General features: G+C 33.7%; 1 protein-coding gene across 1 annotated transcript in view; it reads right to left on the bottom strand.

Annotated features, from left to right (window-relative positions):
- Positions 1–25,540, bottom strand: part of CAPZA2 (capping actin protein of muscle Z-line subunit alpha 2) — a 60,351-nt gene that overhangs the window by 2,808 nt on the left and 32,003 nt on the right. The window contains exons 3-8 of the mRNA XM_030308282.2: positions 23,744–23,795; positions 16,234–16,297; positions 11,916–12,122; positions 9,788–9,867; positions 6,102–6,180; positions 3,966–4,037 (exon numbers count right to left, since the gene is read on the bottom strand). Coding sequence (XP_030164142.1) covers positions 3,966–4,037; positions 6,102–6,180; positions 9,788–9,867; positions 11,916–12,122; positions 16,234–16,297; positions 23,744–23,795 — 554 coding nt within the window. The remainder of the gene's footprint in view (positions 1–3,965; positions 4,038–6,101; positions 6,181–9,787; positions 9,868–11,915; positions 12,123–16,233; positions 16,298–23,743; positions 23,796–25,540) is intronic.

Raw genomic sequence — 25,540 nt, 5'->3', positions numbered from 1 at the left:
GTGTACACATACACACATCTCCCACATCTTCCTTATCCATTCATCTATTGATGGGTACTTAGGTTGCTTCCATGTTTTTTAAGTAAGGTTGCAATAAAAATAAGGGGTGCTTGCACAATTAGTGTTTTCATTTTCTTTGGGTAAATATCCATTAGTGGAATTATTAAATCATATGGTATTTCTATTTTTAATTTTTTGAGGAACCTCCATACTGTTCTCCACAGTGGCTATACTAGTTTGCATTCCCACCAACAGTGCACGAAGGTTCCTTTTCCTTCATATGCTTGCCAATACTTATTGTTTCTTATCTTTTTGATTTTAGCCATTCTGATAGGCATAAGGTGATATCTCATTGTGGTTTTGATTTGCATTTCCTGATGATTAATGATGTTGAGCATCTCTTTATCTGTCTGTTGGCCATCTGTATGTCTTCTCTGGAAAATGTCTATTCAGGTCCTCTGCCCATTTTTCCCCCTCTGCCCATTTTTAATCAAACTGTTTTTTTGGGTGTTGAGTTGTGTAAGTTCTTTATATATTTTGGATATTAACTAACCCCTTATCAGATACATCACTTGCAAGTATCTTGTCATTCGGTAGGTTCCCTTTCTGTTTTGTTGATGGTTTCCTCCACTGTGCAAAAGCTTTTTACTTGATGTAGCCCCAGTAGTTAATTTTTGCTTTTATTTCCCATGTCTTTGGATACGTACTTTGAAAAATGATCCTAATAGCAAGATCAAAAAAAAAAAAAAAACAAACCACTGCCTGTGTTCTCTTCTAGGATTTTTATGGTTTCAGGTTTCACATTTAGGTCTTTAATCCATTTTGAGTTTATTTTTGTGTGCACCAGTATTATTTTTAAATAAGAGTGTCAATGTATGTATGGTTAATGGTTTACTATAATTTAATAAATAACACAGATGAAAATTATGACAAAGGGAAAATACTATACAATCAGTTATCCTAAGTCCAAGGGGAACTAGGCAAAAATATTTTAAAAGTCTACAGAATGAGCCTGGTTTCACTGCTTAAGGAAAGTGAAGTCTTAACACACATTGATGGCGCCTTGGTGGCTCAGTTGGTTAAGCATCTGACTTCAGCCCTGGTCATTAACTAGTGGTTTGTGTGTTTGAGCCCCAGGTTGGGCTCTGTGCTGACAGCTCAGAGCCTGGAGCCTGCTTCGGATTCTGTGTCTCCCTCTCTCTCTGCCCCTGCCCCACTCATGCTCTTTCTCTCTCTCTCAAAAATAAAAATAAACATTAAAAAAATATATTGATAAAAACTTCAGTTATAACACTTAACATGAATCTGACAATCTTACAGGCAAGTAGTCACAGATTTCTAATTAATGACTATCTAAATATTATTAAGTAGGTACTGAACAATATTTACCACCATAAAAATACATTTTAAAAATATTAGGAAAAGCCTAAAGCTAAAGGTGAGGGGCACATGGGTGGCTCTGTCGGTTGGGTGTCTGACTTCAGCTCAGGTCATGATCTTGTGGTTCATGGGTTCAGATCTTGTATTGGGCTTCATGCTAGCAGCATAGGGCCTGCTTGGGATTCTCTCCCTCACCCTCTCTCCCTGCCCCTCTCCAACTCCCTCTCAAAATAAATAAACTTTTAAAAATAAAGTTTAATGTGAATTTACTGTAGTGTTTAAATATGTTCTGGAATATATGGGTTTCTTTACTTTTTCCTAACAGTAAAAAAGTTAATAGAAATCTAGATTTTTTCATATATCAGTAGTAATGTAAAATTCTCTAATATCTTATTTTATGTATCATACATATTTGCATATATATATTTATATTTCCATAACATGTGCATTTTTTGTCCAAAAATAGTGGAAGGAAGGAAGGGAGGAAGAAAGAAAGAATGAAAGAAAGAAAGAAAATAAATCCTGTGTAAGGTAAAGTGAAAAATGCATTTCTAAATAGCATCACAAAAGGCATGTAAGTCAAGTTTAATTACTATGGCTGTCTCTCACAACTCCAGTCTATAATTTTGTAGACAGCTGTCTAGTAGGAAGAGTCTTTGCTCAGTGTCAAACTCCCTAAAGAAGAGAGTACCAAGTACCCTGTTATGCAAATAATGTTACATGTATGCATATGATATAGAACAATACCAAATACAGTGTCTCATGGAAAACTAGACATTAGTTTCTTTTACTGGCAAATTTTACAAGTAGAGTACCATTTAGCAAAAAGGCAGAAATCATCTAAGTGTTAATGAAACATTTTTTTAAATACCAGCTCTCTTCCCTTCTCAGGTAGCATCTGGCCTTACACATTGACACATTTCTTAATGTTAAATCAAACACTTTCTTATATTAGAAATTAACTCTTTATATTTTAGGTTAGCTAATTTTGTATATTAGTAGTTGATGTTTATAATATATTGGTACTTTTAGGTGTACCTAAAGTATTTATGGGAAAATGTAAAATTTGACTATTAATGTTATATTATTAATATCAGTGGGACAAAAAAATTCCACAAATAAATAGCTGCATATGTAATGGAAAGAGAAAACTCTGTGGGGAAATAAAAGCAAGTTCAAAGTTTCTTGAATTTGAAAGCTGAACTTCAGAAAAACTTCATTAAATCATAATCCAGATAGAGGAGAAAAAAATAGTTTAAAAGTTAAGTACACAATCAAAGACCTAAATTTAAGAGGTAAAACTACAATTTTCTCAGAAAAAAATACTGGGATAAATCTTCATGACCTTGGGTTAGGCAAAGGTTTCTATTAATATACCAAAAATACAAGTAACAAGAACAAAAAAATAAATTAGACTACATCCAAACTAAAATCTTTTGTTCTGCAAATGATACGATCAAGACACATGGAACAGGAGAAAATATTGGCAAATCCTGTATCTGATACAGGACTCCTACCCAGAATATATAAGCAACAATCACAACTCAACAATAAAAACACAAATAACCAATTAAGAAATAGACAAAGGATCTAAACAGACATTTTCCCAAAGAAGACATATAAATAACCAATAATACATGAAAAGATGCTCAGTATCATTTTCCATCAGGAAAATGTAAATAAATATCACAATAAGATTCATCATTCATTCATCATCTGAATTCAAGATTCATTCATATCAACTAGGATTGTTATAATCAAAATGACAGCCATAACTTTTGGTGAAGATGTGGAGAAATTGGAGCCCTCATAGGCAACTGATAGAAATGTAAAATGGTGAAGCCACTTTGGAAAAAGTCTGGCAAAAGTTCTTCAAATGGTAAACATAGAACGACCGTACGACCCAGCAATTCCACTACCGCCAAAGAAAAATTAAAACAAATTAAACCAAAAAAGAGTACACAAGGTTCACAGCAGCAAAAAGTAAAAAACAACACAAATGTCCATCCAACTGATAAATGCAATGTGGTATATGGAATATTATTTGGGAATAAAAAAAGTATTTAGTACTGATATATGTTCCAACATGGATACACATTAAAAACACTAGGTTAAATGAAAAAAGTCACAAAAGACCACATATTGTAGGATCCCATTTACGTGAAATGTCCAGAATAAGCAAGTCCATAGAGTTAAAAAATAAATTCACAGTTGCCTATGGGCTAAGAGGGGTTTGGAGAAAGGGCTGGTGGGGGGATGGGGAGTGACTGCTAAAGGGTACTGGGTTTTTGGAAGACAAAGAAGTTCTAAATTAGATTCTGGTGATTATTGTACAATCTTGCTTATATACTAAAAAACATGGAATTTTATACTTTAAATGAGTAAATTGAATGGTATGTGAATTATATCTCAGTAAGGCTGCCAAAAAAGTCAGGTACAGATTTCTAGTTACTTACCATCTTTAATCTACCTAAAAACACTTCAATCAGAAGCAGAAATATTACTTAAAACATTAATTCCAAAACTGTTCTGGTTTTATAGAAGCATTAGGTTGTTGAAATTTTATTTTGGAATTAATTACTTACAGACACTGTTAGGGAATCTTGTATATCTTTATGACTCACTAACTGAACATTACCATCTTCATAATAATGAACCTATTAGAAAAAGAAATTATAGAGACCACATTACAGGAATCATCAAGATCTTCATAGCTTCAACAATCACATCAGTGCAAATGACTATCAATTTCCACTCTAAACCTAGACTTTTCTGCTGAGCTCCTGACCTTTCAAACCCCAGTGAAACTTTCTGCTCTCAGTCTAGTGAGGAAACAAATTTGCAGTTCATGTGTTTACTCAGGCAAGCCCTCCACCAACCTGACTACTGGACGTTTTTACTTCATAGATATTCTACTGATATCTAAACTCAAGATATCCAAAATTGAGCTCACAATATTCCCTCCCAAATGTTGCTCCTCTTTTGTGCGTTTCCACCAACCATTTAATTCCTCAAATTCAGACACGAATTTATTCAATAAACATTAATTGAGTGATTACTATATATGTCTGCTACTACAGAAAGTTCTAGGGACGCACAGCTTTTAAAAAAAGAGAGTCCCTGGCCTTATATTCCAACACAACACAGTAAGAGTTATGTACAAAGTCTTGAGACTATGAGATTTAAAGAAGGATTTCAGAAAAGAGGCAACAATACTTGCATTTAGCAATATGAGTATGACAACAATTAAACCAGGGAAGGTAAGGCAACTGAACTTAGAGAACAGCATTCTTTAGAAAGGCTTGGAGATACTTATAGCTGGCGTGTGTGTGAGATTGGAGAGGGAGAAGAGTGGCTAGAGAAATAAATAGAGAAAGACAAGTCAACTTTGGGCCTTGTATGCCATGCAAATATGTCTGGACTATCTAGTAGGTTAGAGTGGTCTTAAGTAAGAAAGTAATATATCTAGATTTACATTTTTAAAAATTATCTTTGCGATGGTGGCAATGTGAAAAATAGATGAGGGGATGGCAAAGGGTCCAGTAACTCAACAAAATAACAATTATATGCTAGGCAACATGCTAACTGATGAAGATAGAACTGTGAGCTAGACAATTCCAGCTCTCAACAAGCTGTGGCTCAACAGAGGCTTAGAGGCTTCATTTTAGAAATTATCCAGGTGAAAGCTACTGAGGCCTAACTATCGGCCTCATTGGTCATCATTTATCAAGAATTTCATGTCTGGCTCTGTTCTAACCATTTTGCCCGTATCAACTAATCTTCAGACAATCATCTGAGCTTTCTATTGCTGTTTTCGTTTTTTGACTCATGAGGAAACAAGCAAAAATGGCTAAATTAAATGACTTCCGGGTGTCACACAACTAAGCGAACAGTGCTGGGATTCAAACCCAGGCAGTCTGCTTTCAAAATCCATGCTCTTAGCCTCTATCCTCTTGCCCTTAATGGACAGTTATACTGAGACATAAAAGCAATAGGATAAAGGTAAGAAATGTATAGTGGAGTCAAATGATAGAAGAGCAGTATCTGATTCATCTTTATTCCTTTATGGCTTTTAGCACAACACTTTTCATGGTAGTTAACAAATGTACTGAATAAGTAAGTGAACCAAGACAGAAAAAGTCATTTCCTTTAACTTGTTTAGTAATATTTATATTCAAATACTTGGCCTTAGTTATTAAAGGTTTTTCTATATAAACATTTGAGTTTACATTAAGAGTCAAAAAATTCAATTATGGTGGATTTCTTATAAGAAACCAAATAGGAGTACAGAAGATACTTAAAGGATATATGTCATATGTACATATATTAATATATACATATAATAAATAGGTATTTATAATCCAATACACATACATATACTAATATTAAACTTCACAATTCCACCTAATTCAGAAGACAGAACAGCACAACTCAAATTCAGAGGATGCTTGGATGAACAAACTGTATGATGAGAAGACCAAATGGTAGCATCTAATTTTAGCTGTGTTTTGAGAATCTGTAAGCTATCTTTGCAGATTTTTGATGACTGCAAGGTTATTTGAAAGATGAAATCAGCACTACTTGTTTTTCCCATTACCTCAAAACAAAGATCTGGAAAAGAAATGGTGATTGTGTACTAAGAAAATATAAACTTATGAATTAGTTGTTTCTCTGTTCAGAATCATCTCAAGATCAGTAAACAAATACTTTTTATTTCATACCTGAATTTTCAAGATGCCAACCACTTGAGTGGTTGAAGGAGTGATTGTAAACTTCCACTCTGACCTCCAACGACCATTCCTTAAAAATAAAAACAGCAGCTGTAAATAAGGTAGGGAAAATAATCTGAATAAATTTTAAGTTCCAGATTTAAATGTAGTGCTACAGCATGAGAGTAAGTGGGAAGGACACCGGATATTCATTTTTTAATCACTGAAATATTTAAAAGAATCAAAGGGTTAAGTTCAGTTATGAGCTATATTTAATCTTCATCCTATTGATAAAAAAGGGCCTATATAATGGATGGAACTAAAGAATTCTAAAGCTAAGGCTTAAAATACAGTTCAAAACTAAATAATATAAACTACTTTTGGAGAAAATCTTAAGCTACTTCTTCACAACCAACACACTTGCGCTTTAATTAAGAATAAACTGAGTAAATAGGTGAAAGGGAATAGGAGATACAGGCTTCCAGTTATGAAATTAATAAGTAAAGAGGATAAAAAGATAGGAAGAGGGAATATAGTCAAAAGTATTGTAATAAGGTATGGTGACAGATGGCAGTTTTACTTTTGGTGAGCACAGCATAACTATAAACTCGTTGAATCATTACATTGTATACCTTAAACTAATGTGACCTTGCGTGCCAAGTATACTTCAATTAGAAAAAAAAAAAAAGAATAAACTGAATAAATGTTCAGATCATCAGGGGCTTTCACAAATACAGTCAATGCAGTCTGACATTCAGTGAACCAAATAATTTTTAAAAAGAATGGACAGAAATACAACATTTCAAGGTTCTGATATTTAGATTATATAAGGAGTTGTACGAGTCATTTTTTTTTTCTTTTCCCGTTTTAGGATTAAATTTCCACATAAAAGGTATAACCTCTTCTCACTTCTCAAAGGGACTTTTCGGGGGCATCTAGTGGCTCAGTCAGTTGAGCATCTGACTTTGGCTCAAGTCATGACCTCGCAGTTCATGAATTTGAGCCCCATGTCTGGCTCTCTGCTGTCAGTCTGTCAGCATGGAGCCTTGCTTTGGATGCTGTGTCTCCCTCTTTCTGCTCCTCCCCCACTTGCGCTCTCCCAAAAATAAATAAATATTTAAAAAAACACAACTTTTGACATACAAATTAACAACATTAATGGTAGGAAATTGGGACATCACAAACAAGCAACGAGAATATTGTTAACTCATTTTTGTCTCCCAGATAATGAATTTTATCCTGTTTTTTTCTGCCTTTTCGCAGCAACCCTTCCTTCTACCTCTATTTGCTTTTTGAATACTAAAGACATATTATAAAATGCAAACTGATACCTGTTAGGTTTTTCTGAACAGTACCATGTATTTCTAAAATAGCCATAGAGCTAATGGATTCACTATACTGGCTTTGCTATAAAATTACTTCTGGGATCCTTACAGTATTCTTGCAATCTACCCAATCATGAAAATCCATAGAATGAGAGTACTCTCATAGCTACAGTTAACACTTAACATCTGAAAAGTGCTATTATTAGAACAATGTTTCTCATCTACAAAACAAAAGAGAATTTTATACCATGTCTTGATGTTCAATGATATCCAAAATTATCTATAAGTAGCTCATTTGGAAAAAGAACCTAGGTCTATTTATTTTTTATTTCATGATTCCAAAAGAAGTTACAGTATTCCTTTTATTTAGGTATTAGGACTGAGTAGTAGTGAGTTCTAAGCACATACATTTCAGATTTATTATGCCCACATGCATATATCAACACTGACTGCAAAAAGAAAAAAGTAATTCCAAATCAGGTAGTGGTAACAATTTAAGAACTATTTCAAAAGATCCTTCCAAAGGCATTACTACCATATAGTAATGGTAAATGATGCTCAGTAGATGGTACCCTTTTATCAATGGAGTACATACTTGAGATGTCCTAGACTTTATATTCTTCCCTTTTCTTTTATTAACACTGTAATTAATAAATGTGTTTTTATTCAACAAACATTTATTAGGCCTCCAAAAAACTGCTAACCATTAGGGAAACAGTAGAGACCAAGAAGAGAATGTACTAGTGAAATCTAAGAAACGTCCATGATTAATACCTTTCAAGTTTTATTCCATCTGTATTTTAGGCAAACTGAAGTATATTTCTTTGTAACAAACTATTTAAGATTTTAGTGAGATTATTGTGGTATGTCATGTTTAACACTTTGGAATGTCATTTAAAATTTATCTTTTCTAAAAAGTGGAAGTAAGTTTTAACTTCAATGATACAATGTTCATAGTGGTAGTATGGGAGAAAAATTCACATTTTTGTGAAGCAAATTCGTGAGAATAGAAAAGTCAAGAACAAACATCATCTTCATTTTACAGATGCTAACGCTCAAGTTCTATTTTTGAAAACTGATTAGTAAATTCACTATAACATCTCCAATACATTTTAAAGTAAAACTTAGTAATAAGAATTTTCCTTTAATAGTTCAACCTCAGTAAGATTGATTTTTGGATATATATCTTAGCACAAATACAATAAATTAATAATGATTTTGTGAAGATTTATTTCTTTAGGATATTGGTAGGTTACTGCTACAAGTTTTTATGCCTAAAATGGAGACACTACATTTATATTAAGTTCATACAAGTAACTTTGTACACCAGAATCTTTAGGGAACTGAAGCTTGTCATAAAGGCATATGTTTACAGATGGAATTGATTTTCCTTCAGTGATAATGGATCTGCATTCCTCCAAATGTTCTTGGTTAACCTTGTAGCCTTGCATTTATTTCTAAGATGGTTAAACAGTGGAGCAATCTTGGGCCATGGACCAAATCAGTCCATAGGGGTTACTGATACCTCTTACTCTACCCTCAAGAGCACAACCAACTTAGGTAACCAGTCAAATATTATGACTATACTTACTCTGATGATCTTAGCATGTATTAACAAAACAGGAGATTAAAGGTAAACACTTCACTCAATTCTGAGTTTATGAAGTCTTGCTGAGCCTCAGAATTTTATTAAAAGAGGGATCTCAGAAACAGTCTTGTCCAAAAAATAAAAAAGCCCAAAAATATGTCAAAGGTCCAAGATTAATAGGGAAGGTCATTGCTTTAGGGAACTGGGCTTTTATAAGAATTAATCAACAATATAATTTGATCACAAAATTATAATCTAGTTAAAACAAAATTATGATTATAATCTGCCTCATTGTATAAAACATGTCCTCACTTCCTTACATTGGCCAACCAAGCACACTAAGCAATCTACATGAAAACATCTACTTCAGAGCCCCCAAAGTTCACCAGAAAAATCACTCTTCTTTCCTTTATGATCACCTCTGTCTTCCTCTCCCATAGAAGTCTCACTCAGGAACAATTCCTTCTCAGAATGAGCATATGGGCTTGCCAACTGGTCTGCTCACAGCCACAAATGTTCTCTGAGGATGCTGCTTGCAAGTCTCTAAAAACACTCAATGTAATCCCACGCTCTTTTCACAGAGTGTCAATGGATTTACTGCTACCTTTAAAAAAGTATGCAGATTATGAAGCAAATACCTTTCTTATATGAAAAGGCTGAAGTTTCATGTTTAGATTGCACTTAGTCAATTATAAACAAATAAGGTATAGGTCCAACTAATAAAGCAAGGACTACAAAGGATATAAACAATGTCAAAATTCCCAAAACACAGAATTGTCACTTACCAAAAGTTTTTTGCTTGGAACTGATGGCTTTCTATGCACGCAATAATGGTTTGCTGTCCATCTATTTTTTTACCATATACCTTAATGGCAAAAAAAAAAAATAAATAAAATAAAATAAAAAGAAGAGTGAATTCAGGGCCACAGAATGTTCAGCTTTAAACATCTATAAAAAAAATTGTGTATCACTTTGATAGGAACATATAAAAGAATACCAAGTAGGTCATTATTTCAATATAGTTGCTAGAAAAACAAGTACTCTAACACATACACCTATAATCACAAATTCTTAGTGAATCATGAAAGAGCTCAAAATTTATTTATTTACATTAAATGTTTATTTATTCTGAGAGAGAGTACAAGTGAGGGAGGGGCAGAGAGAGGGGGGACAGTGGATCTGAAGTGGGCTCTGCATCAACAGCAGCGAGCCCAATGTGGAGCCTGAACTCACAAATCATGACATTATGACCTGAGCTGAAGTTGGATGCTTAATCGACTGAGCCACCCAAATGTCCCAAGAGCTCAAAATTTATGAAATAGGGTTGCTGGGCGGCTCAGTCGGTTAAGCATCCAACTTCGGCTCAGGTCATGATCTCGCAGTCCATGAGTTCGAGCCCCGTGTCGGGGCCCAGTGCTGACAGCTCAGAGCCTGGAGCCTGCTTCAGATTTTGTGTCTCCCTCTCTCTGTCCCTACCCTGCTCATGCTCTGTCTCTCTCTGTCTCAAAAATAAATAAACATTAAAAAAAATTTTTTTTTAAATTATGAAATAAAACTCATTATTACACTCTAAAATATTCACAAACATCCTAGACATAGCAAACTTTTCATTCCAAAAACAGGTATCACATGGACAGGTTATTTTAAATGTATAGATACCAATTTGGCTGTTTACACACAAATAAAAATTGGATCTACATTGTGATTATCATCTTTGTTTCCTTTACGATCTTAGGGGTTGCCATTTCTTTCGTCATTTTACAAAGTATGAGGACAGAGCTGAGAAAGTTAATTTACGTAGAGATGAGAAAGGTCATTAATAGAATGCCTGTGATAATATGATGACGTCATTTCACCTCTTGCTTACTGCCTCAAAAGTAATGGATACTTTTGTGTCTTTCAATCCTCCTGGAACAAATAAGATTGTCATACTCAACCTAGCGATCTATTCTTGAGTTATTCCTCCAAAATAATTCTAATCAACAAGGTTATAATTCAAAGAATTTGTAAAGTATTTTTGATTATGTTGCAATTTTTCCTCAAGTAATTACTGAGAGCTAGATACTTAATGGGACCATATGAATTTCTGTCCTACCCAGAAAACTTCTGAGAGTGAAATGGGATACTACTGGTAATATTAATAATTATGTTGGGAAAACAAGTATAAACAAGGATATGGTAACCTTAGGTTCCAGAGGTAGGCAGAGGCCAGGTCCACAGGGCTACAAAAGTTTGGACTCTGTTCAGAAGCCTGGATTCTATCCTAAGTGTAACTAACGGAAAAACCTTTGAATGATCTCAAGCATGGGATTTTCATGATCTGATCTGAATTTCAAAAGATCACTCAGGCTATGGAGAAGATCAAAGAAACACAAACTGTGGGGACATGAAAAGACTATTTGGATACAATCTTATGAGAAAAAGAAAAGAAAAAGCATTCCTAGATACTATCATAGTTTATCCTGAAAATATAAAAATAGGTTAAACCTATGAAAAAACAACATTAAAAAAAAAAAAAACTTGATTATAAAACATGCAGGGACATGACTCCACTTCCAAATAATTTTATTTCTTCTAAGAGCTTATAACTTAATGAAAAAAAAGTCAGATGTAAAGTTAGTGAGATGAGTTGTGAACAAGAGATTAAAGAATCTTATCAAGCTCTAATCAATGCAGGACAATTCTTACATGGATTTAATTCAAGGTACAACCATTTTTCCATTTTAGGCAATCATAATATATTTACTATTTAGAGTTTCTTGAAAAAATATTCTTAGAAATATTTACTTCAAGGAAAAAAATGGCAAGTTATAAAATACCAGTTCTGTAAACTATTACAGATTTCAGGAGACCATAAAAACATTGTCATATTTACGTAAGACAGAAGAAAAAATATGCTTATCGATGACTTACAGTGCAGACCCCATTTGGATAATGTTCTTTTACATAAGCTCGCAGAGCAGTTTCTACTGAAGTTCTCCATGATTCAACTGCATTTTCTGCTTCATATGGTCTTGGATCAGTCGCTTCCTTTCTTAAGTGATCAAATTTGAAACAGATTCTGTTTTTGGGATCCAAAAACTTTCCATTTCCCAAGTCGCCATGTTCTGTTATCAATACCTTTAATGATGTAATGAATTTTGGAAAAAAAAAAGTATGTAAAACAGCATTTAAGTACTAATATACATTAATATACATTCATTTAAACTTTGTCCTTAACATGGTAAAATAATTCTACTCCAAGCAACGGATTTAACTATATGGCACAACTATAGTAATTCAAATGAGGCTATTCTCATTCAGCTTAGATTAGTGGATCTGACTTTCTCCCAGTATAACTTCTGGCTACCTGGTGAAAATAATGCATCTTTTAATAAACTACTGGAGTTTTGTGGGTTTTTTTGAGAACTATAAACAGTTTATTATTTCTGTACTCAGTTTCCAGTCCACAAAACTAGGAAAATGGTAATAACCTCCAATGAGAATGGTTACAAGAATAGCTTTAACGCTGACATAATGCTCTTCAGTGTGTCCTACATTGTTCCTGGGCCCCAAATCTCATCTACTGTGAAGTGCCTGCTTATTTTTATAATCTATTCATTGACAGCTGTTTTCAACAGACTTCCAAATTTTTAAACATGTAACTTATTCATTTATGTATATTTAAATTGTACATGCATAAATCTGATATTCTGTGCTTTATTTTAAAAGTTTCCCTCTTTTTCTTCCCTCCCAACTCTCCCAATCTCTGATTCCTTACCTATGTCGGGACTTCCCCCTCCCTCTGATAACAAATCATGTAAACATAGGATGTATTCTTCTAAATTTTTTTCAGTCCTATAATCCTACATAAATAAATACACATCTATTTATACATACACACATATACAGGGTTTTTTGGGGTCACTGTTTCACAAGAATGGAATGAAAATGTGCACATGCACACACATTTTTCTGCATCTGGCTTTTTTCAACATCAACACTATACTTAGAGAAATCCTTCAAAGTCAACTGGTAAACCTCTTATTCTTTTTAATGGCTGCATAAATGTCCCATAATGTAAATATAACATAATTTATTCTGCCATTCCTTTACTGATGGAACATCTCTTTATTTTCTGGCTGTTTTTCTTTTGGGGGGGGGGAGGAATAGGTACATTAAAACTTTTAAGTATTTTTGTACATAAATTTTAACATACTAATGTTTTTATTTCCATTAAAGGCTTCTACATCTCTTAAATAGATTTCCAGCAGTGGAGACAGTAGGTAAAGGGTCTATATGTTTTTAATTCTTCCAAAAAATGGTTGTGACAATCCACATTTTTATGAACAGTATATAAGATGTACTTCCTTTCACATTACCATCATCAATAGGCATACAATTCTTTATTCAGTCTAACAGGTATAAAATTTCTCATTACTTTAATTGTATTTCTCTGACTACTCATAGATCTAAATTTCTTTTCATGTGTGGGCCATTTGCTCTTCTGTGAACAAATATTCTTTAATATTTTTCATCTGAGTTGTTTTTTGTCTTATAAATTTACGAGTCCTTTGTTTAAGGTATCTGTTTCATTTTATGGTTAAAATAATTATTATGTAGCAAAATGTCCATCTTTTCTTCTATAGTTTCTGGGTTTCCAGACTTTAAGACAGTCTTCCCTGCCTTAATATTGTACAAGTAGACTCTTTTCTCTTAAAATTTTAATCATTTTACAAATTTTTAATCTACCTGAAATTTATTTCTGTACATTGTGAGACAGAGGTTCAACTTTCTTCTTGACAGAAACCAGTTGTGTCAATTTTTTACTTTTTGTCTGTCTAAATTATGATCTTGTCATGTAAAAAAATTTTCATATATTCTGGGACTAAATTCTGGTTCTATATGCTGCTGTATTGATCTGTTTATCTACTTTATACAATACCATTCTGATTTGACTTTACATTGGTTATAAAGCATCTTCTGCTATCTAGAAATTCTCTTATCTATTCTTATTGTTCTTACATTTTCCTTGTTTTTTTCCTAAGCATGTATTTTTTTCACATAAATCATGAACATTTTGACCAATTAAAAAAACTATTAGGATTCTAATCAAATTACATTAAATTCACATTTTAATTTTTAAGTAATTTAACTTTCTATTTCAAAATGGAATGTGGTGTTGCCTTCCCATTGTTCATCACAACCTGTTTTGTGTTTTGTTTTTTAAATTTTTTCTTTAATGTTTTTATTTATTTTTGAGACAGAGAGAGACAGAGCATGTATGAGCAGGGGAGGAGCAGAGAGAGAAACACAGAATCTAAAGCAGGCTCCAGGCTCTCAGCTGTCAGCACAGAGCCTGACGCGGGGCTCGAACCCACAGACCGTGAGATCATGACCTGAGCCGAAGTCGGACGTTCAACCGACTGAGCCACCCAGGGGCCCCCTCACCTGTTTTGTATTTTAAGAAGATAACCACAATTGTCTTCACAATCTTTTGCCTTTCATATTAAAATTATTCCTAGGTTAATGCAGTTTTACCATTTAAAACGGAATTCCTCCCCCTCCAACCATTTCTAGTGTAAAGTACTCATTTGGCACAATAGAGAACAGCTAATGAGTTTTGTATACTTACCTTAAATTCAGCCATCCCACAAAATTTTTTTAAGTCTAGCAGTTTCTTTTGATTGGGAGGTTAGTTATATAAATCATGCCACTTAAGAGTTTTCTTTTCCTTCCTAAAGCTTTAAAAGCTCTCATTCTCCTGTCTTATTTGCCATACCTCCATTTATGTTAGATAATAGTGATAAGCAAACCTGGCAAATTGTCTATTTTAACTAAAATTATTTTATTGTTTGTAGTCTATGATATTTACTGTGATTTTTGTTAAAAAGTCTACTCTATTTAAGAGGTTTTATTCTATCCCCAGGTAACTTAGGGTTTTTGTAATGAGAACTAGCAAATTCCTTTTCACTGTCTAGTGATACATCATAAAATTTTTTTCTTTGATTTGTTTAATAGAGAAGACCAATATATTGTCTGACATGGAACCACTCATGCATTTTTGTAATAAATTCTATTTAGTCTTCATATTTCATTTTTTAATATATTTCTGAAGTCTATTTGTTAATATCTATTTAAAGTTTTTAAATCTACGATCATATGTGAGATTAGTGTAGTTTGCTTTTTTTGTTTTACCTTTACTAGGTTTAAGTATTAATAGTACGCTAAGTTCATAAATGAGTTTGGGAGCTATCCAACATTTTGAAAAGGTGGATTCCCTGGACCCAGCAAATATTCTTCTAGGGATTTATCTTAAGAAAATAATAGTCAATGTGCCCAGAGGTACAAAGATGTACAATAACTTTGTTTACCGTCAAAGAAAAAGAAAGAAAAAAAAAAAAAACAACAAAAAACAAAAACCCAACATTTCCCAAGGGAAAAGCAAATTTAGGAGATTCATAAAATGAAACACTACACAGCTTCATATATGTGTACACACATGCCTGTCTATACACATATGCTTGTTTTCTGTGCAGTTACAAGTCATCTTCTGTCTACACTTTCCCTGTAAATACAAGACTACATACTACATAATGAATAACGCCAAAAGCAAGCTTTGACATAACGAGCCACTTAGAATTGTTACAACTCTCATGTTCTACCTACCAGTTCCTTCTGTATATTGTTTTACATAAATTGTGCTTCACAAAAGCACAATATGAATTAATACAATCATTGTTCGATTATTTGTAACTCTAAACCAAAAAAACCCCAAAAAACAAAAAACAAAACTAGTGACCTTTGGTAGCTTTTCTTAGCAATTCTAGCTTTCACTTTGGAAAGAAAAGATTTAATAATTACTAAATGCTAAGTTACTCACATGAAGAACTGTAGAATTCCAGAGCAACCAAAATATGATATAAATCTTACTAATATATATTCTAGATTTTGGATTAATATAGGATTGATTTTTTTTCCTATAAAAAACAAGAAAGTAGATTTAAAGCAATTATTTTCTAAAATCTCAAAAGAATTACATTTGAACACTTCTAAAAGGGACTTTCTGCTAATAGTATTATTGGTCTCAACAAAAGAAACCAAATTTTCAATTACTTTGCCCATAAGTGGCTATGATTAAAACGAACACTTTTTAAACTTTACACATACCATTTCACAATTCTTATGGAATACATTAACCATTATAAATGAAACAAAGAATAGTCAGATCCTGTGTTCATATGAAACATACCTGATCTTCATAACCTTCAATTTTTACTGGAGTAAACTGGTCCAAATTATACTGTGCAAATGCACTAAAAAAGAAAAAGGCCAATTATTCAAAGTTACAAACTTACCACTCTTAAAATATCATGAACAATTCACTTGTCAATAAATCTCCTGCACTACATATGGCAAGTTAAATAAAATTATAATTCTCCATTATTGATCTTATATTAACTAAAATTATTATACAGATATGGCTACTTTTAAAACTGATGAATAATACCGAACCTTCAATGTTTAGCAAAAGAAAATTAAATCAGTAAATATAATTTGACTTTTCACTCAAAACCTTGAAAGTAAAGGTTAGCCATCTACATATCTAATTATTCAAGTATATATTTAGTACAAAATATACCAGGAAACAGAGCAGGTGCTAGGAGAGATGCAAAGAGTAATCAGACAGATCCTCTGATCAAAGGACTTACAGTTGAATTAAGAGATAATAGATAAACATAACCATAATACAAAGTAGAAAGTACTATAAGACAATGGCCAATAAAGAAGCATCAAGGAGAATTATTTATTTTAATTTAATTTAAATTTAAATTTAAGTTTTATTTTATTTATGAGAGAGAGAAAGAGAAGGTGCAAGTGAGCGAGGGTCAGAGAGAATCCCACGCAGGCTCCACACTGAGAATGAGGCTGGAGCTCACGCATTTGCAGGGCTCCAACTAACGAACTGTGAAATCATGACCTGAGCTGAAATCAGCCTCTTAACCAACTGAGCCATCCAGGTACTCCAAGGAGAATACATATTTTTAAAAACTATATTCCATGAAGGCAAGAATAAGAAGAGAAGTAGGGGTGATTTCATTAGAAATCTGACAATGAGAAATGGCCTTGAAAAAATGGGTAGAGTATTCCATTTAGAGAGACCAGGATAAACAAAACACGTGAGAAGATAGGTTAGGTTCACACCATAGGAAGCACCAAGCTCGAGGCCTGACACATAGCATTGTGTTCAATTATATTTACTAAATTAAACTGAAAGGCCCTGGTTGATAGAATAATTACTTCATTTGGGAGGCAAAGCAGAATCACAGAAACTTTTTGAGAAGGAAGAACCTAACTACCTCTAGAGAAGATTAATCTGGTAGCAGTGTGGATGACAACTGGACAGTGGAGCAACTAGAGCCAAAAAAAAAAAAAAAAAGGCAGTTAGGTTGTTATTAGGCAAATGTCCATGTTAGAACTGCTGAAGAGTCTGAACTAGGAAATGGTGATAAGTTGGATTTGAGAATAAAACCTCTCTATTCTATGAGTAATACTAAATTACATATTTATGTGATATATTTATAGGAAAGCTTTTCATAGTACAAAAAATTATCTAGAAAATAAGTAAGGATCATATATATAACCTGGGAATTTTTTCTCCACTTAACAGAAAAGATATTGAGTATTTTAAAATTTGGAAATACATCTCTAAACCTATTCTACCTGGAAGATTTTCTAGATGGCAAGACATCCACTGAACTTTGAGGTATTAGCTACTGAGTCTCCTCTAGAAAGGAATGTTTGGTTGAGCAAAGCACTACTGATAAATTAGCAGACTAGCAAATGCAAAATCTAGCAAAGTAGAATTAAATTACTAGCTGTCAAATTCCTGACACTGAATGTTCAAAAAAGATGGGGGGGGGGGCGGTGTACACATAGAAATGCATGATGTGGGAGCGGGGAGGAAGGGTAGTACTCACTTCTGATCTTAATTCATTAAAACTATAATTTTCCTAAGAATAGCTTCAACATAGCCAGGCAGTTACTACCCTTTAAGTGAATTGATCTCAAAAATACGTATGTTTGAGATGAAAAAAATAAAAAAAGTTTCTAGATCACTTAGATATTAGGATTCACTTTCCAGTGAAAGACATATTTAAATAACATATGTAGATAGTAATTTGATTCTAGGCCTTTTACTGCCCATAATACCAAACCCCATCCATACATCACTTGGGAGTGAGGAATAATGAGGAAATCTGAAAAGGAGACTATGAGTTTAAAATAGGTAAATTTTTTTCTTAAATGCTCAAAGCAAATTAAATAGGTGACAGTTACATGGTATTGTGGGAAAGGTACTCACTAACCTAGGACTCAGAATACATAATATCTAGGTTTTGTCCAAACCCTGTTATTAGCTAGCATGGGGCCCACTTACCTTATCTATAAAAAGAAGGGTTTGGACTAGATGACTTCTAGAGTTCCTTCCAATTCAGAAAACTTACTCCATCCACCCAGTCATCATATACTCACCCACCCCTCCACCCAGGCAAATATCTACATGTTAAATCCTCTATTAGATACAATGAAAACGTGATTTCTCTGCTCTTATAGAGTTCTGTAGCCCAATCATCCATTTCTAAATACTTGTTCCTGTATTTAGATTTTTACACCCATTAATGTTAGTCCTGCACTAGCCACACATTATACTTTTCACTAGGTGTCTCTCTCAGTTTAGCCACTTTATTTCCCTATTTACTATTCAAACCCTGTATATCATTTAAATTCAGCTCAAAGCCACTTCTAAATAGAAATTAAAAGTTCCTTCCTTTGGGCTCCAAAAGCTTTTGATACACCCTATTATGATAATATTTTATTTCATTTGGCCTGATACTAAACATTTCTGACTCCCCATTAGAAAATCCCTAAGAGGCTTATTTATCTCATTATCACAGTGAAGTCTGGCATTCATAGGTCAGTTGAATAAAAGGCTCTTTCTGGACATTTAAAAGTTAGATTTGAGAGTACCAACTCTCTGGTACTCTCCATCTTATGAAACATACTGAATTTGTGCCCACCGTAAAAATATCCCATTAAAACCACTCAAGAATAATAGCCATGTTTTTCCCCTTACAAAAAGATAGGAAGAGGGGGAAAAAAGATTAAAAGAGTTAAAGCAGCAGGGAAAAGGTAAAAGAAAAAAGAAGTACATATATGTACGAAAGAGAAGTACCTGAACAAAAGAAATTCAATATCAAAGATCACAAGTCGCAAGAAATGCGACTACAGCTATGCACTTACTCTGGTGAAACCGCCACCAGCACACGCTCTAAATGTTTTTACCATGCCTTGCAAGCTTTGGTTACGTAGTTCTGGACAGCCTCAATGATCGGTGATAAAGTTTCCTCAGAAATTTGGAGGTATCGTAAAAGTAATTCAGAACCAAGTTTAGTGAATAATGAGAATAATACTATTTTGGCTTGAAAATTATTTCCTATAGAGGACACTGACCAATGATTTAAGGCATATTTCTCATTTCACAAATACAGATGTCTACCAAATGAACTCAAATGAATAGTTTTGAGAAATTTAGTATGAAGAATACTACTGAAGTCAACAACAAAAAAAAAAACACAATATTTTCTCTAAGTGTTCATCTAGCTAGTAATCACTTTATAGTATAACTACATACAAGACAATTTGAACTTTCTCCTTAAGGTTTTGATGCCTTTTCTTGATATCATATCATAAACATCTTATTTTATCATTAGTTACTGATTTCTTCAGACTCGTTTCCTTAGAAAATCAGAATATCAGGTATTTCCATGTATACACATCATGAAATGTGGACTACAACTGTCTCCAAAATGTGTTTCATAATAAAAGAGATATGCAGCTCACATTCTAATTTCTTTTTAGAACAAGTATAATTTATTTAATTTAAATGTAAAAACATCATCAGATAAGTACTTCTTTGGACAAATACAATTTCAATACTGTTCATCATTGAGTCAAATGTGACTATTTCATACCACTTATATAATTATGAATATTTCTTTGACCTTCATTAAACTTTATTCTGCTGGGGAAAAACTCTTGTTCTTTCAACAAATCAAGTTTGTTTTCTTAACTAAAAACAAAACAAAATCCACTAATTCTTGCACCTACATGAAATAACCCACATATTATTTACCACAGAGAACTCAGAGGAATAGTTTACTTTGAAAGTATTGCTGTTAGAAGTTATAAATGCTGTACATTTTCTTTACTTCCGTAAGATTTTTGTCAACATGGCACATGCGACTATAAAGAAAATTCATTTTATTTAAATATACAAATAATCTAAATAGGGGTTTTTTTTTTTTTAATTTTTTTTTTTTCAACGTTTATTTATTTTTTTTGGGACAGAGAGAGACAGAGCATGAACGGGGGAGGGGCAGAGAGAGAGGGAGACACAGAATCGGAAACAGGCTCCAGGCTCTGAGCCATCAGCCCAGAGCCCGACGCGGGGCTCGAACTCACGGACCGCGAGATCGTGACCTGGCTGAAGTCAGACGCTTAACCGACTGCGCCACCCAGGCGCCCCTAAATAGGGTTTAAAAAACTTAGGAATGAGCAGCCATTCACTCAGAAGCTAATAACTAAAGTCAAAGATATAGAGTAAATCGATTTCTATAAAGCACTTTAAATATAATAATTAAGAGGAGTGGAAACAATCCAAATGTCCACTGACAGATGAATAGATAAACAAAATGTGGTTTATAAACTCACCATTAAAAAGAAAAATTCTGACATGTGCTACAACATGGAAGAACCCTGAAGACATTATGCTTAGTACACTAAACCTGCTACAAAACAACAAATAATGTATGATTCCACTTATATGGGGTACCTAGTGAGGTCAAATTCATAGAGACAGAAAACAGAATGGTGGTTGTCAGGGGACTGAGGGAAGGGGAGAATGAGAAATTATTGTTTAATGGGTATGGACTTTTAGTTTGGGAAAATTTTAAAAGTTCTGGAGATGGACAGTGGTGACAATTACACAATGTGAATGCAATCAGTGCCAAAGATCCACATTCCTAAAAATCATTAAAATGGCAAACTTTATATTATGTACATTTTCTCAGAATAGAAAGTAATAAATACGGTGAAATAGGTAAAGAGGATTAAGAACACACTTATTGTATGGCACAAAAACAGACACTCAGATCAATGGAACAGAATAGAGAACCCAGAAATGGACGAATGGCCAACTAATCTTTAACAAAGCAGGAAAGAATATCCAATAGAATAAAGACAGCCTCTTCAGCAAGTGGTGCTGGGAAACCAGGACAGTGACATGCAGAAAAATGAACTGGACCACTTTCTTACACCATACACAAAAATGAACTCAAAATGGATGAAACACCTAAATGTAAAACAGACAGTCATCAAAATCCTGAGGGGAAAGCAGGCAAAACCTCTTTGATCTTGGCCGCAGCAACCTCTTAATACATCTCCAAAGGCAAGGGAAACAAAAGCAAAAATGAACTATTGGGACCTCATAAAAATAAAAACTTCTGCACGAGAAGGAAACAATCAGCAAAATTAAAAGGCAACCGACAGAATGGGAGAAGATATCTGCAAACCACATAACAATCAGATAAAGGGTTAGTATCCAAAATCTATAAAGAACTTATCAAACTCAACACCCAAAAAACCAACAATCCAGTGAAGAAATGGGCAAAAGACATGAATAGGCACTTCTCTAAAGAAGACATCCAGATGGCCAACTGTCACATGAAAAAATGCTCAACATCACTCATCATCAAGGAAATACAAATCAAAACCACAATGAGATAACCACTTCACACCTGTCAGAATGGCTAACATTAACAACTCAGGCAACAACAGATGTTGCTGAGGGTGCAGAGACAGAGGATCTCTTTTGCACTGCTGGTGGGAATGCAAGCTGGTGCGGCTGCTCTGGAAAACCGTATGGAGGTTCCTCAAAAAATTAAAAACAGAACTATCCTATGACCCAGCACTACTAGGTATTTATCCAAGGGATACAGGTATGCTGTTTTGAAGGGGCACATGCACCCCAACGTTTATAGCAGCACTATCAACAATAGCCAAAGTATGGAAAGAGCCCAAATGTCCATTGATGGTTGAATGGATAAAGATGTGGTATATATATATATACAATGCAGTATTACTTGGCAATCAAAAAGAATGAAATCTTGCCATTTACAACTATGCTTACGCTAAGCGAAATTAGTCAGAGAGGAACAAATATCATATGACTTCACTCATATGAGGACTTTAAGACAGATGAACACAAGGGAAGGGAAGCAAAAATAATATAAAGACAGGGAGGGGGACAAAACATAAGAGACTCTTAAATATAGAGAACAGAGGATTGCTAGAGGGAGGGGTTGTGAGAGGGGGGATGGGCTGGATGGGTAAGGGGCATTAAGGAATCTACTCCTGAAATCATTGTTGCACTATATGCTAACTAATTTGGATGTAAATTAAAAAAATAAAAAATAAATTAAAAAAAAAAAAGAATACACTTACTGTAATGAGTACTAAGTAATTTACAGAATTGCTGAATCCTATATCGGACACCTAAAACTAATGTAACACTGTATGTTCATTATATTGGGATTAAAAACAGATAAATAAATATTGCTATTAAAAAAACCAGGAAATTAAATCAAAAGCAAAATCAGATATGCCTAGAAGTCTGTTGAACCTCCACCTTCATTAGGGTTAACTGTAAAGGACAGATTTTTTTTTTTTTTTTACGTTTATTTATTTTTGGGACAGAGAGAGACAGAGCATGAACGGGGGAGGGGCAGAGACAGAGGGAGACACAGAATTGGAAACAGGCTCCAGGCTCTGAGCCATCAGCCCAGAGCCTGACGCGGGGCTCGAACTCACGGACCGCGAGATCGTGACCTGGCCGAAGTCGGACACTTAACCGAATGCGCCACCCAGGCGCCCCAAGGACAGATTTTTGATAAAGCTTTGAAACATTACAAAAACAGAGTAAGAGCAAATTCCCCCCACTGGTAGAATACCAGGATTAAAAAAGGTGCCTGAGTGGACACTGAACACTCTTTGTATGGCACCTAAAAATCCATTTAATTTTATCATTTTCCAATGAATTATGGAGTTAGTGAGCCTAACATAGGAAATGGAGATGGGAATAGAGAAGAGAATCAATTATTTCTCTGAAATCCTAAGACAGTTGTGGCAAGTCATGATTGTGGGCACTGGTCCAAAGATTATGTATTACGATTTAAACTGCCTAGTTATTTGAATTACTCACAAATTTAGTAAATATTTATTTACTTAATATGTGTCATGTACTATATTAGGTATTTATGGATAAAATAAATTCCTAATTCTCAAAAATCTATTAGGGTCAAACACATAGTAAAACCTGCATAAAAAAGCAATCACAATTTCAAAACTCTAAGTTTCTAAAATAATTTTATCCATTCTTGCAAATGCCAAAATGTAGTATATATGTAGAAGTATTTAAGCCACTACCAAACACTCAATGAACAGAAAATTTTATGTTATAATTGTGTCCCTATGTCCCTCTGCGATCAAAAATATTTCTCTTTTAGCTGAGTGCACACATATAATACATGTGTACATTTAAACTTTATGTACAAATATCTATTTCAGGAATTAGTGCTTAAAAACCACCTTTAAAACATTTTTTCTCATCATGTCACTTAGTTATGTTAATATGTAATACTTACTGAGCTGCTCCTTCCCTGAGAAGATTATCATTATTAAGCAGTAACCGAACATCTGCAAAACAAGTATTATGTATTATATTATTATTTCCATATGTTTGAAATTTCTATATAATGAATGCAGATTACTTTAGTCATGTATCAACACTCCCCACTCTTCTCTTACCCCTAACATGTAAGCAAGATCAAAACTTCACTCTGATGACCAAAATAACCATAAAAACATACCATCATATTATTTTTTAAAAGATACTGGTTAGGAATAAGAGAATTAAATAAAAATACAGATTTCCAGGGATGCCTGGATGGCTCGGTTGGGTAAGTGTCCAAATCTTGATCTCAGCTCAGGTCTTGATCTCACAGTTGTGAGTTCAAGTCCTGTGTTGGGTTCTGCACTGGGCGTGAAGCCTACTTAAAATTAAAAAAAAAAAAAAAAAAAAAAAAATACAGATTTCCCCAGCTATCTAAAAGTTCACTCTGAGCCACTTGGCTTTTAACTGTTTTTACTAACTGAATGGAATCCAAGGAGGATTTTCACTTTTACCAAATTGTAATTGTCTCTCCACTTTACGCCATTTCAGTTTATGAAAGATTTCACATAATGCTCTACTTTCAGATAGCAGGTGAAACCTGTACATGTTATTTTATACCTTTAATAGCCAATGTAGGCACACTGTAATTTCCAAAGAAAGTGGAGATAAGCTCCACCAAAAAGATGGTCTGGTAAGATCTGCAGAAAATACACACATCTCAGTTTGATAACACCAGCATGAGTTTCAAATGAATCTGCTCCACAGAAAAGGGGATTAAGCAAGAAACAGCTTGTGAACAGAACACAGATGTAGACATTTCTGTCCTAAGACAGCTCATATTCAAACAACAGATGAAAGCATTTAGTTCAATATGGATAACTGCTTTATTTGATTTAGCAATCTCTTTTTTTTTAATTTTATTTTTTATTTTTTAAAATTTACATCCAAATTAGCATATAGTGAAGCAATCTCACTTTGGTTATTGATTCTTAATTCTGTTCTAATTTTAGACTCAATTATTATGTAGACATTTGCCCACTCATCATTAAAACATAACTTTAAAAATAATACTTTTATTGGAAAATCCAAGCACTTTGTAAAACAATAAGGAAAAAAATCACATAATCTCACCAAAAAAAACCCCAAAAAAAACAAAAAACAAAAAAAATCTATTCTAATCCTGTTATATTTTCTTTATTTCCCTACACACTTGGCTATTTCACACAGTTGCTATCATAAAGTACATACCACAATGTTACCCTAATCTTTTCATTAAATGAAAATAACACAACTAACCTAAGTATCTTCCATTAAGTAACTGGTTAAATATAATATAAGCATACTATATAGTTCTTATAAACAGTGTAAAATTGAGCAGCCATTAAAAATAATGTAGATGTGAAAAAAATGTAGATGTGTATTTATCAACATGAAATACATCCATAACATGATAAACAGGAAGGGGAAAATTCAGCATGTATAGTATTATCTTATTAATGTAATGTTATATATCTGTGTCTACACTAAGTGATATTAAGTATTTCATTCAAGGGGCGCCTGGGTGGCGCAGTCGGTTAAGCGTCCGACTTCAGCCAGGTCACGATCTCGCGGTCCGGGAGTTCGAGCCCCGCGTCAGGCTCTGGGCTGATGGCTCAGAGCCTGGAGCCTGTTTCCGATTCTGCGTCTCCCTCTCTCTCTGCCCCTCCCCCGTTCATGCTCTGTCTCTCTCTGTCCCAAAAATAAATAAACGTTGAAAAAAAAAAAAAAA

The sequence above is a fragment of the Lynx canadensis genome, chromosome A2, assembly GCF_007474595.2.
Source record: "Lynx canadensis isolate LIC74 chromosome A2, mLynCan4.pri.v2, whole genome shotgun sequence".
NCBI lineage: Eukaryota > Metazoa > Chordata > Mammalia > Carnivora > Felidae > Lynx > Lynx canadensis.
This window is presented reverse-complemented; position numbering and strand designations above follow the sequence as displayed.